Source organism: Melanotaenia boesemani, chromosome 7, assembly GCF_017639745.1.
Source record: "Melanotaenia boesemani isolate fMelBoe1 chromosome 7, fMelBoe1.pri, whole genome shotgun sequence".
Lineage (NCBI taxonomy): Eukaryota > Metazoa > Chordata > Actinopteri > Atheriniformes > Melanotaeniidae > Melanotaenia > Melanotaenia boesemani.
In genome coordinates, this window is record NC_055688.1 from 31,745,287 (window position 1) to 31,763,485 (window position 18,199).

General features: G+C 36.5%; 1 protein-coding gene across 1 annotated transcript; it reads left to right on the plus strand.

Moving 5' to 3' along the window:
• The first annotated feature begins 2,693 nt into the window (after positions 1-2,693).
• Positions 2,694-13,962, plus strand: itk (IL2 inducible T cell kinase). The gene is made up of 17 exons (XM_041991018.1): positions 2,694-3,008; positions 3,139-3,243; positions 3,325-3,406; positions 4,519-4,644; positions 4,881-4,918; positions 5,477-5,628; positions 5,720-5,785; positions 5,886-5,940; positions 6,377-6,456; positions 6,574-6,716; positions 6,859-6,921; positions 7,158-7,326; positions 7,407-7,623; positions 7,703-7,767; positions 7,850-7,968; positions 13,350-13,507; positions 13,614-13,962. The coding sequence occupies exons 1-17, from the start codon at positions 2,871-2,873 to the stop codon at positions 13,683-13,685; spliced, it is 1,848 nt and encodes a 615-aa protein (XP_041846952.1). The 5' UTR covers positions 2,694-2,870; the 3' UTR covers positions 13,686-13,962.
• The last annotated feature ends 4,237 nt before the right edge of the window (positions 13,963-18,199 follow it).

Here is an 18,199-nt window from a genome sequence, read left to right on the forward strand (position 1 = left end):
AGGCATCACTGAATATAACCCTCCTCATAGCCATCTTCTTGCACTTTCGGTCAGCCCTGCATGCATTAGCTGGAAGGTAGTTGGCTCAGGGTTGCACTGTGGCCAAACATTGCATTCCTCCTCAAGGTTTTGTTCCGTAGCCATACCAATGTGGCTATCGCATTGGATGCGTTCCGTCTGCCCATATTTCAGGCTAGGGAGGAGGAGAAGGTCAGCTTGTTGTGTCTCATATGGGCCTTACGGCTCCAATCCAGAGGCTCTCAGGCTCAGGGAGCAGCTGTTTGTGTGCTATGGGGGCAGCAACAGGGGGCTTGCACTGTCCAAACACAGCTTTTCCCACTGAGTCGCTGAGGTGAACTCTGCCAGGGTTGTGGCCACATCATGGGCTGGAATGGCAGGCTTGCCACTGAAGAACAGATATGCTGCAACATCCTCGGCAGCGCCTTGTACCTTTTCCAGGTTTTACTGCCTGGATGTGACCTCAAAGTCGACGCTGGCATTAGCTGTCCTGCCTCTGGGCTCCTCCCACTGATGACCAGGCGGGTGTCCTTTTCTTTGTGAAAATGCTGGTATGAGTCATCCACTTTGTTTACTGTCACTGACAGTCAGGAGGGAATGAAACAGAATGGAAGTTACGTAGTTAACAATATTTCTGAAAAATGAAGGTCTGGCTTCCGAACAAACTCTCTGCCAAGAGAAGCCTTTTGGATATGAAGCTCCCCTTGAATCTTAAATGTTATTCTTTACTATTATTTTATTTTATTAGTATTTTTTAAATTTATTTGTTGACAAAATTACACACAAATCCGTTGGACCAGATTGGTGAACAACAGAGAGAGAGGGTAGTAGATAGTAGTAGTAAAAAAGTAGATATAGAAACCAAAGCTAGACATATAAAAGATGATGTCACCATAATAATCATAATTCCCTGTCTATAGTGCAAATCATTTATGAGTGGAAAAACAACTTCCTCATGTCAAAGCAGACATTTTCCCATAAAAGATTCAGCAGCTTGATTTACATTTTTGTAAAAATTAATAAGTGACAGATAATGAGCAGTGTCTTGTGAATGGTATTTGACAGTCAAAAGAAATATACATGACACAAAAAGGCTTAGATTTTAATATTCAGATTTATTGTTTGTCTGGTTGTTTATTCATTGATTTTACAGTGATATTGGAACACTGACCTCACAAAAACATCTTTAAACACGATGCCACCTGGAACATTTTCCTCTTGGTGGTGCTATAGCATCCATTACATTTTTCAAGCTTTGTGAACATGCAGTGTTGCAGCTTCAAACTATAAACATAAATTCAACACTTTTTAAAAGTTTGTGTCGCATAATTTATTTGATGATTACTTTCTCAGTAATTCCTGAGGTTTTTTTGTAACATGTTACTCAACAGTGATTTTTAGAAGTAATGTTTTTAAGTATATTTTTTTTACAATAAAGTCTTTTTATCTTCTCCAATTTAGAAACAAAAAACAACTATTTGTTTAGAAAATATCACCTCATTTCTGGAATGATGGAAAGTGGAGATGTTGCCAACAAACTGAGAAACTAGCAACAGGTTGTCATATGTATAACCCAGAGGGTTGTGGTTAGTATGTGTTGCTTCATATTAAATGCACATTTTTGTCAAAGCATTGCCCTACTTTGTTTAGGAAGATCTCACCACTAAGAAAAATAATCTTCACTTTTTCTAGTATGTTGTTACTCTACAGAGATATTTAGAAGTAATCTTGTGGAGCTTTGAGCTAAACAGGTGTGTTTGTTCTTTGTGGATGTGTATGTGACAGAAAACCCTCTCATTTGTCATTTCTGATTTCCTCACAGCTTCTAAAAAGCCACTTCCCCAACTCCCAGATCCAGAAGTACCACTTTCTAAAAACTTTAAGCTAAACTGGATTACTTGTGATGCTTCATTGTAAAGCCTCAGCAGATGTGCTTTATAATATTGCTTGTAATTAGGTTGCAATGGCTTCACTGTACTTGTGGTTTTGGCACAGATGGCTTATATGATTGCCGCTGTGTTAGTTATGTCGCTTTTATAAATATAATGCTTCTTCTGTAGATTTTGTTTCCTCTGTGCAGCAGTGTGTTGAAATTTAAGTTCAAGTTGACATGATTTGGTCAATGAAGTGTAACCGGAAAAATCTGATCACTTCTCATTTATTTGTTGCCAACTTCTTGAATGAGATTTTTTTTACTTTGAACCAAACAGGAAAAATGAACATTTTCCTAATGTTAAAGCTGGCATTCTGAAAATATAGAATTTGTCAAAGACAATTGGCAAATATAAAAAGAAAAGAACTCATCCCACAATCATGACAGTGAGAAAGAAATGAAGAAATAATAGGCTGAATTCTATCATTATGCATAATCTTTACTACAAAACATCAAATCTTCAGCAGAAAAATAAAGTTTCTCTATTTTTTTAACAGATTAAATATGTTTTTAAATGTTGAATGATGACTTAGAAGTAAAAACATTATATTTATTTTTATTGATACATTTATTTCTTTATTACACAATAAAAATCAGGTTTTAGGTCTGGTAAACATTTTGTTTAAGTAGCAGCTTTTTGAAGAAAATGGTAATATCACCCTTCTACATACTTCACATATTAATGTTCAGCTTGTGTGTGGAGTATGTGTATGCTTTGTGTGCAGCAGTGTGACATTTTTTTTCTTTTTTTCTGCAAAACCCATTTGATGCCGCAAGGATGTGGTTTACTTTGTGCAAAAACTTTACTCCGGAAGCTTCTCAGCATGACAAGTCCTCATCCACAACTGTATTTTTTTCTCCACTGTCAAAGACCTGAGCTCATCACGAGTCACTCGCTGTCCCATTTGGAGCTGTCGCCATGTTCCCCAGGGTGATCTTGAAGGGAACTATGATCAAAAAATCTCAACAGAAAAAAAGAACATCGCCATGTAACTACAAGGAGAGATTTTTTGTATTAGACACTCAAGACCTGAAGTATTCTGAACGCCGCCCTGGGGTGAGTTAATGACTACGTTTCACGTGAAATTTCAATTAGGCATTTTGGTCTAGAAATGTGTTTTTTATTTATGCTAGAAAGAATTTCAGTCACACGCATTCCACAGTGTTTAAAGAGCATGTTCTTGCAGAAAAAGCCAATGCTGAAGGGCTGCATTGAACTGTCCAGAATTAAGTGTGTGGAGACTGTGTGCACCGATATTCCCATACCATGCAGCTACAAATATCCTTTTCAGGTAAGAGCTACAATTTCTCAATTAATATTTACTATTAATAGTAAGATAAAGTATTTTTTCTAAATGCAAATGTTCCCACAGGTTTTCCATGACAACCATTATCTCTACATTTTTGCCCCAGACAATGATTGCCGTCAGAGATGGGTCAGGGCCTTAAAAGAAGGTAACTGAACATCAAGTTAATATGGTATATAGTTAGTAAAATTTTTATTTGTGTATACCCTACCCACAAACAGGTATAGTTAAATTTTGAGTGAAATTTACAGAAAAATGTAAAACATTCATATCACACAATGAGAATTCCTTCACCTCAAAGAATTTATTGAAAGGACAGTTAACAACAGTGGTGGGTTTACCACAAAATAAAAATGTAAATGTCTTAATAACTTGTCGTGTGTTTGGTGTCGTATTGGTCTGATGATGTCAAAATGGAAACGGTATGATGGAGTGGACTGTTTAGAGACAAGAGGTCATTGAACCAGAACATTTAGTAGTCATTTTATGGTTTAGATAATCAGTTTGGGGCATTTTTGGGGTTAATCACCCTGTTAGAGAACAACATGTTATGCAATATGTACTTTAACAGTGAACAGTGATGCATGGGCACTCAAAGGTTTAAAGAGTAATTAAGTTCACCTGTAGGTCATAGTGCATTTTAGGTACAATCTGACATCATACAAAAAGCTGAATATCCCTTACTTTTTGTGAGTATTCTATGCTGCAAATAGAAAACTTACTACTTACTTTTCCGCACATATATTATCCACATGTGATCTATACCAGGGGTAGGCGAGTTTGGGCTTCAAGAGCTGCAGTCCGGCAAGTTTTAGATGTTTCCCTGCTCCAACACACCTGATTCAAATGAGTGAGTCTCTAAGCAAAACATGATAAGCTGTTTGACCCATTTAATTCGAATGTTTGTTAGAGCAGGGAAACATCTAAAACCTGCGGTACTGTGGCTCTCTATCGAACCTGCCCTGCCCCTGGTCTATATTATATACGTTGCTTATTTACATACCCTGCATATTCTGTAAGTATATTGGTGTGCAAACTCCTCATATACACTGTATAAGTACATACCCCTGTACTGTGCATTTCAATGTTTTTGTTGTTACGTTTTTACTGATCTACCTCACTTTTAACGTTTAATTGTATATTTTTATCCTTTAACTGCCGTTACTGCTAGAATGTCCGTCACTAACAAAATGTTGACGTATTTTGTATTATTTTTTACAATGACAATAAAGTCTCTTTATTTTATCTTCTCCAATTTAGAGACAAAAAACAACTATTTGGTTAAGAAATATCACCCAAATCTCTGGAATGATGGAAAGTGGAGATGTTGCCAACAAACTGAGAAACTAGCAACAGGTTGTCATATGTATAACCCAGAGGGTTGTGGTTAGTATGTGTTGCTTCATATTAAATGCACATTTTTGTCAAAGCATTGCCCTACTTTGTTTAGGAAGATCTCACCACTAAGAAAAATAATCTTCACTTTTTCTAGTATGTTGTTACTCTACAGAGATATTTAGAAGTAATCTTGTGGAGCTTTGAGCTAAACAGGTGTGTTTGTTCTTTGTGGATGTGTATGTGACAGAAAACCCTCTCATTTGTCATTTCTGATTTCCTCACAGCTTCTAAAAAGCCACTTCCCCAACTCCCAGATCCAGAGGTACCACTTTCTAAAATCTGAAAAACACATGCTTTAAGCTAAACTGGATTACTTGTGATGCTTCATTGTAAAGCCTCAGCAGATGTGCTTTATAATATTGCTTGTAATTAGGTTGCAATGGCTTCACTGTACTTGTGGTTTTGGCACTGATGGCTTATATGATTGCCGCTGTGTTAGTTATGTCGCTTTTATAAATATAATGCTTCTTCTGTAGATTTAGTTTCCTCTGTGCAGCAGTGTGTTGAAATTTAAGTTCAAGTTGACATGATTTGGTCAATGAAGTGTAACCGGAAAAATCTGATTACTTCTCATTTATTTGTTGCCAACTTCTTGAATGAGATTTTCTTACTTTGAACCAAACAGGATAAATGAACATTTTTCTAATGCTGAAGCTGGCATACTGAAAATTTAGAATTTGTCAAAGACAATTGGCAAATATAAAGGTCTGAATGAGATTTGTGTTTTGAAAGAAAGATATTACACCATCACTGTTCTCTTTACTTGGTAGATGTTGCTAAAAGTTTTGTTTTTTTTTAATATTTTTTTATTTATTGGTAGATGGAGCTGCATGATTCAGGACGGCAGGTGGTCATTGCTCTGCAAGACTACACGCCGCTGGGAGACGATGACTTGCCCCTTCAGAAAGATCTGGAGTATCTTCTGATCAACAGCTCCCACTCTGAATGGTGGGCTGTGCAGGATGAAAGGGGGTAAGGCAAAAAAAAACATCTTGTAGCTGCTTTGTGCTCATATTTAACAATGATAGCATTTTAATGCTCCTATTCCTTGGCCTCTCATCAGGAACACAGGTTTTGTGCCCAGTACATATGTAGCTGAAAAATCTGGCAGCAACTTTGAGAGATTTAAGTGAGTCTTATTTCATTTGTCTTTTAAATGTCCAACTAACTATTTATTAATCTGGTCTTTAAAGAACTGATTCAGTTTTGGGTCATTTCTCCTTTTACAGATGGTACAACAAACACATAAACAGAGCAGAAGCAGAGGATCTGTTAATGAAAGAGGTAAAAAGCTTTTCCTTTTTCATTTCTTTATGCTTTAAGGTTTGTTTTGATGGAATTGTAGTTTTAAATATGAATTCTGATGTCAGTAAGAAGGATGATTTTCCTGCTTGATAAAGTGTGCTTTAGTTGTGACTGTGCCACCTACAACGACCGTGCATTTGCAACATTGATGCACCTGCAAACTGAGAGTCTAACATGACATGGGACATGAAATATTTTTCACAACCACAATGTTTCCTCCAGTGCTGAATTTCCTGCCGTCAACTGTTTTGCTACATTTTGCAAGCAAGCGGGAGAACAGCTGTCCATCGCCATCTGCAACTCAGATGATGGCGAGCCCCATCCTGGCATCAGCTGCTCAGAAACGACTAAGAAGCATAATTTAGATGTATAACAGAAATGTCAGTGATCTAATGTGTAAACGCTTCACCTTTAGGGAAAAGAAGGCGCGTTCATGGTGCGTGACTCGAGACAGGCAGGAGTCTACACCGTGTCCGTTTTCACCAAAGCACCAGGGTAACTTTACCTTCATGTTAGCATATATTAACTAAATAGATCATTCTAATTATTGTGTTGTTTAAATAAGAACTGTGTGAAAGGTATGTCTGATGACTTGGGTTTTATCATCTATAGGTCTAATGGAGAGAAGAACCCTAGAGTGAAACATTACCAGATAAGACAGACTGAAACTGAGCAGAAAGAATTTTACTTGGCAGAGAAGTACCTGTTTAGCACCATTCCTGAGCTCATTCATTACCACCAACACAATGCTGCTGGTAGGTGAACATTCGCACAGAGGAAGAAAGCATGGCTGATTTTTTGCTGAAAAAAACAAATGCTTCACAAATGATATGACAAAGAGAGAAGGAATTTGCTGCTCATGTGCGTCTGTCTGTGTGTGTGTTTCTTGCTTGGCAGGTTTGATAACGCGACTGAAACACCCCGTCTCTGTAGGAGGCTGCTCCGAGGAAGCTGCTGAAGGTTACAGGATTGTCCTCTTTTACAAACTGAAAATCATGTTTTTGCTGACCTCTGGTGGTTTTCAGAGGTTGGATCTCAGTGTGTCCGGTCCTCTGGTGCACTCTTATTTGTTTAGTTCAGAGAATAGGTTTTGTGATCTTTTGGCTGAGAGTTTTCTTTGATCTTTGCATGCATTAAACTTTTCAGACTGAGCGGTATCATGGGGTTTTTCTGCACCATTTATTTGTTCTCAACAGATCAGTGGGAGGTGAACCCAGAGGAACTAGTCATTGGTCAGGAGTTAGGTAGCGGCCAATTTGGTCTGGTGCTGGACGGAAGATGGAGGGACAAGAAGGTCGCGGTGAAGATGGTACGAGAAGAATGCATGTCAGATGAGGACTTCAAAGAGGAGGCAAAGGTTATGATGTAAGTGCGACACCGCTAAGTGTTCCAGCTAAAATGAATTTGAAACCAGTCATCATAAGTGTGTGTGTGTGCTTTTGCAGGAGGCTGCATCACTGTAAGCTGGTGCAGCTCTACGGTGTGTGCACCCAGTGCTCCCCCATGTGTCTGGTGTTTGAGTTCATGGAGAACGGCTGTTTGTCAGACTACCTGCGAGAGAGGAAAGGCCGTTTGTCTCAGGATACGATGTTGGGAATGTGTCTAGATGTCAGTGAAGGGATGGCTTACCTAGAGAGCTCCAACTTCATCCACAGAGATCTGGTGAGTCCTCAGAGAAGAACTTTTTAAGGCTTTTGTGTCTCTGCTGTGCTGAGGGTTTATTGTTCTTCGGTCTCTACAGGCTGCAAGGAACTGCCTCGTCTCAAGCAGCAATGAGGTGAAGGTGTCTGATTTTGGCATGACAAGGTATGCTTTCATTGAAAATTCTGAAAATAATTTGCTATACTGGTGTCCCTTCAGACGATTTTATAATCTTGTATCTTTGTAGATTTGTTCTAGATGATCAGTACACAAGCTCCCAGTGCTCCAAGTTTCCTGTTAAGTGGTCAGCCCCAGAAGTGATCAAGTACTCCAAGTTCAGCAGCAAGTCTGATGTCTGGTCATTCGGTGCGTTGATCTGTGTGTCTGTGTGCTGGTTGTTTTTAAGTTAAAGTCTGTCCACTGTCCCTTTTTATACGTACAGTATTTAAAGTTCTCACAGCTCTGTTTAGTGTTTTGATGCTTTTACAACAAATGATGGCAAATTCAGGTGAGTGTCGTATTCTTCACGAAACCAAACTCAAAGTAAAATAAGATTCCACTGGTGGAAGATATTTTTTCTACATCCCCCTCATCTTCATCACCAAAACACTAAAATGTAAATAAAAACAAAAATCAATAACTACCAAATAATTTAAACCACATGTTTAATAGAAAACAGCTTCAAAACAATATTACCAAATGTCTGAAGTTGAGAATTCTTTGGTTTTTTTCTTGAAAACCAGATTTTCTCTTTGAATTTGATGTTGTGAGACATTTTAGAAAAATTAAGATGTAGGCAAAATAAATGGAAATAAAACAGAATGAATTGTAAAAGAAAAGCAAGTAAATTAAATTAAATTAAATTAAATTAAATTAAATTAAATTAAATTAAATTAAATTAAATTAAATTAAATTAAATTAACTGGCAGCCCAGAGTCTTTAAGAATTAAGTTCAATTCAATTCAATTCAATTTTATTCAACTCAAAGGCCAATTCACAACAAAGTCATCTCATGGCACACAGTCCAATTTAATACAAATAATTGTAGTCCAACTATAATCCAATTGAAACAAACCAGTAGTCCAGTATAAAGTAACTGAGTTTATATAAGCCATTTAGAAAAAAACATAATTGATTTGCTGAGAAAATGAACAAACTTCTTCAGATCTTCTTTTCTTTTGAATCCTCATCCTGAGCATGCAACGGGTGGCAGGCAACAGTAAAATAAAAAGGTAAAGTTAGGTGTATCTGCCTAAAAATGCTAAGAATTTAGGTCTTTCATCGTGTGTGGCACATAAAAACATAAAAAAAAGAAACCATCCATGTTTGCACAGAAAGGACAAAAGCAATGGTTCTGGGAACTTTTCTAAAAACAAGAGTCAGTGAAAACAATTCTTTGTCGCCTCTATAAATTGTTATTGAAACTCTGCCAACAGCAAACAGGATGCAGAAATGGTTCTGAGCGTTAAAGTTCACTAAAAGTTAAAAAAAAAAAGTAGAAAACTTTTATTTCAGCATGAAAATTTATTACATGCATTCTGCATGTAATAAAGAAAATGTGTAGAAGGGATTATGGATCTCAAAATGTTGTATCTGCACTTGAAATCTGCCACTTGAAACATGTGATGCTTTATGAAGCAAAAAGAAAAAAAGAAAAAAAAAAGAAAACACAAAGTGTTGATCAGCTAAAATGTTATATGAAGAAAGAAATGTACAGCTACAGATCCCCTCGGCTCGGCCCCCAGACACGTACAGCTTTTTGTTAAAAGTAGACACTGGGAACATGGCCATATCCAAAACATGTTGGCACAAAATTTAAAATAGAAATATTTAAATATATAACAATAAATAAATAACAATTATTTCAATATTATTATCTTTGTATTAATTTTTAATATTTAAGGGGGTTCAAATCAGTTTATTCTGTTTTTTTTTTGTTTTTTTTTTAATATTTTACTTTACTTTTGAAAACAGTTCTTTATCAAAGCAACATAGTAAACTTTTAAAGTGTATGATGGTTTTAAAAAAAAAGCTTTTTTTCATATCTCTGAAAAAAAAAAAAAAGCTGAGTCTTTTTATAACTTAATGTACTTTGTGGCTGTAGTTATGGCTGTATCCTGTTGCTATGGTACAATACAAACTAGTGATTTACACTAATCTTGTTGGCATCATCACCAGGACAAGCAGTAACTTCCTAAATTTGAGATTTAGAAGTTGTGACTTGCTCATATCTAACAGATGCAGAGTGGAACGGTAAAAATAACCACAACTTCCATCACAGATGTGGCACAACTCTTACTGCTTCTTTAGCTGTGTTGAAATAAAAGCTGGTTTTGTCATGCAGACCTGCACACCATCATTTCGACAAAAACCTGCACACTTGCTGTCTAATTTTACACAGAACTATAAAACTAGCATGTGCAAAACTTTTAATACATCTAATCAATTATTGGCTGTGCATAGTAGACACAGTCTCCAGACCATCTCCTTGGTTCTTAAGCTTAAAGTTCTTAAGACCACATAAGTGCCAACCTCCCTCAGATCATGGCTAAAATGGTTAAACATATATTAAACTTTAAATCAAATACAAAAGGACCTCTGAAATTAATAGATAACTAGATATGACTGCACAATAGAGCCCTTACGTCATAAATTTGGAAGGGGCAAGGAAGATGACCCAAAATGCCCCCATTTTTAAAAAAACCCCTGACTGGTATTTGATCAAACACAAAAAGAAAACCTCAGTGCTTCAGGGGGAAGTCCCATCGTCAGCTGTATCAAACCTGCATCACATTAAATAAATAACTGAGTGGGCATGCACGGACGATGCAGGATGTAAATCTTTTTGATCTTGAGCAGGAGGGCTGAAGAACTGTACGTGAGCAGCGCCAAGTTAAAGACCTGAAGCATATGTGGTTGTGCAGGCAAACACAGTCCCAATTCAGGTTCTACGTGCTTCGTAGTGAAGGTTCGACGGCTACATACATCACAGTGGTGCGCCAAGCACTGTCTCAAGTGGAAGGTGCCTCTGAATCCACGCTACAGCCCTGAACTCTGTTTGGCCTGTAGGGAAGGCTACTGGTGGTGGATCCTTTGTGGCCTCTTTTCTCCCAGAATTCATTTCGCACCAGAAGAAGGCGTAAAATCAACAAAGCGCTCAAGAGTGCGTTTTTCATTTACTTTAGCAGAAATGTGACAAAACCAAATACATTTAAAGAAACATATTTGTTAAATGGTGGCATTAAAAAGGTGTAATATTTTATATTCATGGATTTTTAAGGGGTTAATGAAGAGTGTCTACTGGCTGGAAAGCAACAGAAACCCTTAGATAGCCTTTATACAGATATATATATATATATATGTGTGTGTGTGTGTGTGTGTGTGTAAATTATTCAGTTAAAAACAAGTAAGACAGAACCGACTAGGTCAGTGTTAACATTCACAAAGCTGTACTATGTTGTGCAAAAATTAAGAATTTCAGAGGTTTAAGGGATTTAACGTCCTACGTTGCTGATTTGGGTAAATTCTCATTGTCTATGTAGGCCGTCCCATTTCACGAACTGTGGACACCTCATAGCCTACATAGTCTGTGCACTCTAAAGTTTGTAGTCCCTGAATTGGGACACAGCTACAGACAGCTGCAGGTACCACAGACCTGTGTTCACTCTTATGTTTGCTTAGAAATACTATGGGATATTCGGTCAATAATGTAAAACAAGCAGAGAAATCAGTGGAGGGCGAACTGTTTGGTACAAGGTTGTCTGTAGAGAGCCTGTCACACACTTTTACATCACATTTCTCACTATTGTCTATAAATGTTCTCCCTATAAAAGCTACATAAAGTACTTGAGTCTGATGATAATCTCCAGTAATAAAAAGTAATTTGAGGCATCTGTTGTGACATGAACCAATATCAATATTGGCTTCAAGAATTTCAAGCTGTGGCCTCTGATTTCTTCATGAGAACTTTTTTCTCTTCCCTATACAGTGCGATACCAACATCATTATCAACTCTGACACAGTATAAGATTAAAGATCTTTATTTTCAGCCTTTTCCCCTATCTTTCAATATCTAAAGCAATATTAAAAAAAAAAAAAAAACAAGGTTCACAGAAGGTTCACAAAGTTTACAAAGTTCAGTCTAAACCAAAGGAAATTACTTTACCCCAAAAAGCAGAAAGAACTTTTTCACCAGCTGTGATGGCTTCGTTTGTGCACAAGACCATGAAATGCATTTGCATTCCACTGCTCAAATGGCAATTTTTACACACTGCAAACAAATATAAGGGATGTTTGAGTAGTTAGAAAATCTATTATTATCCCTGCTTAAGAAATTTTGCATGATCTTTTCAGAGCATGTTGTTAGGTTAGTGAAAGGTGAAAAGAGAGAGTCTTAAGAATTTAGGAAACACAACCATGAGGAAATGAAAGTCCTTGATCTGTGCTTTACTGAACCTAAAGATTTCTCAGAAAGAAATGTTCTCCTGTTTAAAATACACTCTTAACACATTGTTTCGTGTGTTTGATGCATCATCTTAATATAATGAGATCTAATATAATAATATAACAAGACTGGTGATTCAAAAAGGAAAGATACAGCTACAAAAGTGAAATACGTGTCAAAATGCTAACACTTACCCTTCTGTTCTTTTACACGAATCACAGCGAGTGCGACTGTTTGAAAATAAGCAAGAGTTATCTCCTTTTCTGTGATAAAGAAGGTAATAAAGGAAGCAGTGAAGCTCCTTTCTTGAGGGTTTTTAAACATTAGACATTTTGAAATTGACCTATTAAGGACCGCTTTCAACTACAGAGCATCAATAAATCCACTGGGGGGCAGAAGGCATTTGTCAAATATTATACTAAAGGATTTTATGAAACATCTTTATAATGTAAGTGGAGTAGATGTCTCAGAAACACATGTATAAAATGCATTTGGCATTAAAGACGGGAACTAAAACAAATAGTGTCAAACAGAAGGTACACTGAATCAAACGCAGAGTGTCTGTTAAATATGCGAATGGCTGTTACTTTTATCAGCATCATTTCAGGGAAAACAGAGATTTGCTTCTTCTGAAATGGAGAAGTGCCAATAATTTTAGATGTGTCAGTATTTTAGAGAGGAGCAAATATATCTGTTTGAAAATTTGCATGGTCAATATTTATCTGGCTTGCTGCAGTCAGCTTATCAGAAAACAACCAGTAGTTGTGGCTTTGTTTTGCTCTGACTTTACCTTGAAACTGAGATTCATAATTATTATGTATTTGATAAGCAGTGCATTCCTGTGTATTTTCAAGCTAATTTCAGGCTGAATTATAAATATGTGCCAAATCTTTAATTATTATTTAATCAGTTAAATGTAGTTAAGTCTCAGTGAACTGGAATAGTTGTAATGATGCATCTTCTCTCCCCTGTGGATAAATAAATGTGTCCAAAAGCATCTTATAACACAACTCAGTTATTTTACCTTGGGTTAAGCTTATTTCAGTGAATTGATTTCAATGAATGAATGTGTTTTTTTAACATACTTTTTTTTAAAAAAAGAAATCAATAGCAAAATATGTATGTTACAAAAAAAAAAAAAAAAAAAAAAAAAAAGAGGTAAGAAGTCTAACTTAAGGTTCAACATTTAATAACCAGAGTCAGGAAGTTCAGTGTATCTTTCTCACTAAAATGTTGCCTGATCAAAAAGTTTGTATGATTTTTTTTTTTGACAATTATACTCTCCCTGTTTACCCATGCTCAGGTGTGCTCATGTGGGAGGTGTACAACGAGGGTCGTTTCCCCTACGAGAACCGCTCTAACTCGGAGGTCGTGGAGTCCCTGAATGCAGGCCTGAGGCTCCTGAAGCCACGCTTGGTCCCCGACTCTGTCCATGTGCTCATGGAGTGGTGCTGGAAGGAGGTGGGAACAAACTTCATGGGTTTCAAATGGAACAAATGTTGAATCATAAAACAATCTGATGTTATAATACTCTGTTATAACATTATTTTTCTCTTCTCTTCCTCAGAAACCAGAAGACCGTCCATCTTTTGCTCTGCTCGTGCATGAACTGGCCACCCTCACCGACACAGACCTGTAAAGCAACTTCTGATTTCATATCACTTCAAACTGTTTTATTTATTTATTTATTGATTGATTGATTCAGTCAATTCTCACATGTTCCCCAAGTAGATGTGAAGTTAACATGGTTTTTATTAATTTTCCCCTTTTTTTTTTTTGTAAATTTGCACTTTATCTCTTTCATATCTCTGTAAACAGTCCTTGAAAAAGCTCATATAGTGCATAACTCTGTAAAGGCTTCACCTAATTCATATAGGTTGTGCTCATTAAAGTGCATTTGGTCTTCTTTTAAAGAACACATATGATCAGCAGATTCAGAACTGGTGTTGGAATTAAAAAGACAATTCCTTATCAGTGGCAGTTGTGTAAGTTGCTAATCAAAGCGCTTCAACTGTATCAAACCTGCATCACATTAAATAAATAGCTGTGAGTGGGCATGCAGGGGCAAGGCAAGCTGTACATCTTTTTGATCTTGAGCAGGAGGGCAGATGAATTCCACATGAGCAGCACCTCAGGCTGTAAATTAAAGACCTGAAATGAAAGCTTCTCAAATTACTACTTAAATCCAGCTTCCAAAGCAAATCAGTACTGGCACTGGCTCAGTTAGCAGCATGCACCTATCATTTCATTGTTAAGAAAAAGGGAGGTGCACAGCGACATTTGGAGTTCTTGGTGCTATAAAAGTGCATTAAAACAATGTGTGTGTGTGTGTGTGTGTGTGTGTGTGTGTGATAGAGAGAGAGAGAGAGAGAGAGAGAGAGAGAGAGATTGAAGCAGGTATGATTTATCATTATACATATCTGCTGTTTGCAGCAAACCAAACTGCTGGATACATGTCAACAACTCGATCTGTTATGATGATTTTAAATAGATTTCCTTTCTTTATTAATGTTTAGAAGATGCAGCTGTTTCATCTATTAGATTTCTGAAATAATATTGGCAGATTAAATTTCTGAACATGTTTCAGTCTATTCAATGGACCAAATGAACAAACCCAGTGTGTTATATACATTCTTTGTTTTAGTTCAGCTTGTGTAAGCAGTGATTCTTTACGACAAAGCTGCCTCTGAGAAAATAAACAAACCAGTTATGAGTTCTCTTTTCCAGATGTAACGGAGTTGCCTGTCCATAACATCTCAAAGTTGAAGACCTAATCATTCTGAAACAGCCATACAGTCGGACTTTTGAGAAGCTGATTTTGTAAGCTTTAATGTTAAATGTAAATAAAGATAAATTTTCACAATTAACATCCGCTTGACAGTACAAAGAGGATGTGGATAACAAATGAAGAATCATTCTCCTGTGTCATGGCAGTCAGGAAATTAATCACGCAACAAGAGCAGTAACGTGCATTCTGCTCTGCACGTATGGTGGCTAAAGTTGGATGTGCACATCTTCTTTGGGTCTGAGTAGATCAAGTTAAAAAATACCTTTCGAAACACTGCATTCAAGAAATTTTAAAATTGCACATACATAGAAACGATCCACTTGTTAATAAAGAATTATAAGATTAAAGGAAAATCCTGAACCCTTAACCTCTCCAGTAAGGACATCTATTATGTTGTTGCTACATTTTGCTGATATGGCTTGAATCTACGTGCCTACTTAGAAAAAAAGGTAAATATTAATCATGATAAAGATGCTCTGAATGGTGTCTTTTATTCTATGATAAAACATTTCTGTCTGGGTCTATTCTATATTGACAATATCCAGATCAATACGGCAGTGTAGAGATGGGAGCTAGATCTTAAGGAGCCATTCCTTTCAAAGAGCCATTCATTATTTATTTTTTTATTTATTTTTTGTCAAGAAAATAATCACTAGTAATAATTAAAAGGTAAACTTTGTATCAGAATATTTCAAACAGGTGGTCCATAAGGTGGCTCCATATCACCATGCTTTGACAGTGAGATCACTAGTTTGGATTCGCCTTCGCCAGAAAACTTTGTGGCACAACAGAAACTATGCAGGCTATAATTAACTTCCATGCAAAATAACTTTACTCCAAAATTTTCCACATACGGACATTTTAGTAATGTAAAAAACTTAAATATATAAGAATAATAAATATTTAAAATATAGATCTATATAAAATCTACTATACAAGATTTAAAATATATATATATATATGAAAAATATAAATGAATAAAAGAATGAACCTGAGCGACCTCTATGCAAACTTTAGTAAACGTTTCAGCTAGAACTCAGGATTTCTTTCTGAACAGTATTTCTGCCAAAGTGTCACGTGAATGCAGCATGTTGGACATCAGACCCCTATGATGGCATTTGAAAGCAGAGTAGATCCTTTTTATATAAAAATAATGGCTCACAAATGAACGGCTCACAGCTGTGACTTGGTTCCCATTGTTTATTATATTTAGCAAAAACCCAGAAGAAGCTATAGAAAAACTACAACAACTTAGAAAAAATATGTTCACCCTTACAGCTTCCATAGGATAAAGAGGGAACGTAGATGCCAGCTGTTGTTAATCAAATGCCCTTTAATTTATCATCAACACCTCTTTAGAAGTCGAAGCTTCGACAGGCTGCTGGTCTAGACTAGAGTATTTAGATGTGTGTTAATACATGCTAAAGAGGAAAGATATCTGTAGTGATCTTAAAGAGATTGCTGCTCATCAATCCAGGAATGGCTGTAAAACCATTTCCAAACAAAGTGGAGCCTATCATTCTACAGAGAGAACGATTATTTAGAAATGGTGAACATCTTTCCAGCTTCAATCTCAGAAATATCCCAAGGTAAGACTGTGCAATGCTCAGAGAAACTTCTAAAACCTCCAAGAGTAACATCTCAGACTCTACCGGCCTCTTTTATCTTGTTAAATGTTAGAGTTCAGGACAGCCCCATTAGGAAAATACTGAGCAAGTATGTGTTGTTTGGTCAGCTTGTTTTTTGTTGTTTCCCTGCTACTACACCTGATTCAGATTAAATGGATCCAACAGCTTCTTGTCACCTTCTTCACAATGACCCGTTAATTTTAGTCAAATGTGTTGGAGCAGGATACTGTCCCTCAAGGACCGGAGTTTGACACATGTGCTCTAAATGGAAGCTTAGGTTTGCAAAGTTGACTCTTAACAAACCACAAAACGTCTGGAGTTCTGAATATGATACACTTTCGGTCACTGAGTTGACTATAAACTCCTCTCTATACCACAGTTTTATAGAGTCAGATGTGAGGCCGTCTGTCCGACAGCTAAAGCTTGGCTAAAACTGAGTCGAGCAACAGTATAAAGATCCCACATACAGCAGCAAATCTATAACAGAATGGCTAAAAAAGAAAATAAGCTGATACAGTGAACTAATCAAAGTCCAGGCTTCAAACTGATTTAATGTTTGTGGCAAGCCCTTGAAAGAGACGTGTTTATATGAATGCTTATATATAAATAGGAGTGTAACAGAGGTTATTTCTACTAAAGTTTGAAAACAATCTTCACCAACATCATTTAAAGACCCAAAATGTCAATTTCTAGATTTCCATAGACTTTTTAAAATGAGCAATATGACACAATAAAGCTGTTGTGACAGACATTTTTTGTCCTTTGTCTTTTCTGTCCACTTGATTAATCTATTAAAAAATATATAAATAAATGAACTGAGAAATAAATCTGGATAAAAAGTGGAGCTTCAGGATCCAAAAACATGTCCCACCTATCACCCAGCAATGATAACTTAAAGGTACATTGTGTGGGAATTACTGACATTTAGTGGTAAAGATGGGCATTGGTATTACTTTAAATGTCAAACACAGTTATGAATGGACGGTGGCTGTCAGTGGCCAAAATAGTTCCAGACATAAGCACATTTTCGTCTGCGAGTGGATCAGTTTAAAACTATTTGCTGTCTTCTTCTATGTACCTCTTAAAAACATTATCCAAAAAGTGCTCCTGTCAAACAAAATTGGTATTGTAGTTCAGACAGTTTTTAGTTTATGCAGAGTTGTTTGTCCATTCAGAGACACCATAGTTAAAATGGTGGCAAAATATGGCAGCAAGTAGATATAAATGGCTTTTTTTTCTAAGCAAATAAAAACACAAGTTATTTTAGTAGTGATTAGAAACTAATAGAAGCACATTTTTAATATGTTAAAATTTTTTGTCACTGACCTTTGATTTAGTTGCACTCTGCACCTTTAATACCATTATGAAATAGTCCACAATTCCTATTCAGTAGGCTATTAAAAACAAATATTTATCAGATACATATGCAATCAACCACAGGATTTTTTTTTACATGTAACAAATCAATAAATGTTTGACATTTGATTCATAAAGGCTCACCACATGACAGGAAGCTCTGAGCAGTAAAAACTAAGAAAAAAAGGCTCACTTTGATCTTTAGTGCTATGACACACAGCAAATGTAAGTCAGTTTTATTCCCAACAAATCCACTGTAAACATATTTTAAAAACAGAGTAATGAAAACTCAAATGAAAGGGATCAACATGTCGGGGGCCCCTCATCACCACCCATTGCCCCAGTGTGACTGTCCCTTTAAGAAAATGCACTTGCAGCCAT

Bases quoted from the DNA above. Each gene is read 5' to 3' on its own strand.
- itk (XM_041991018.1), top strand. From the start codon at position 2,871: ATGTTCCCCAGGGTGATCTTGAAGGGAACTATGATCAAAAAATCTCAA. The intron at 6,717-6,858 runs GTAGGTGAACAT...CTTGCTTGGCAG, and splicing joins CCACCAACACAATGCTGCTG to GTTTGATAACGCGACTGAAA. The intron at 6,922-7,157 runs GTTACAGGATTG...TGTTCTCAACAG, and splicing joins CTCCGAGGAAGCTGCTGAAG to ATCAGTGGGAGGTGAACCCA.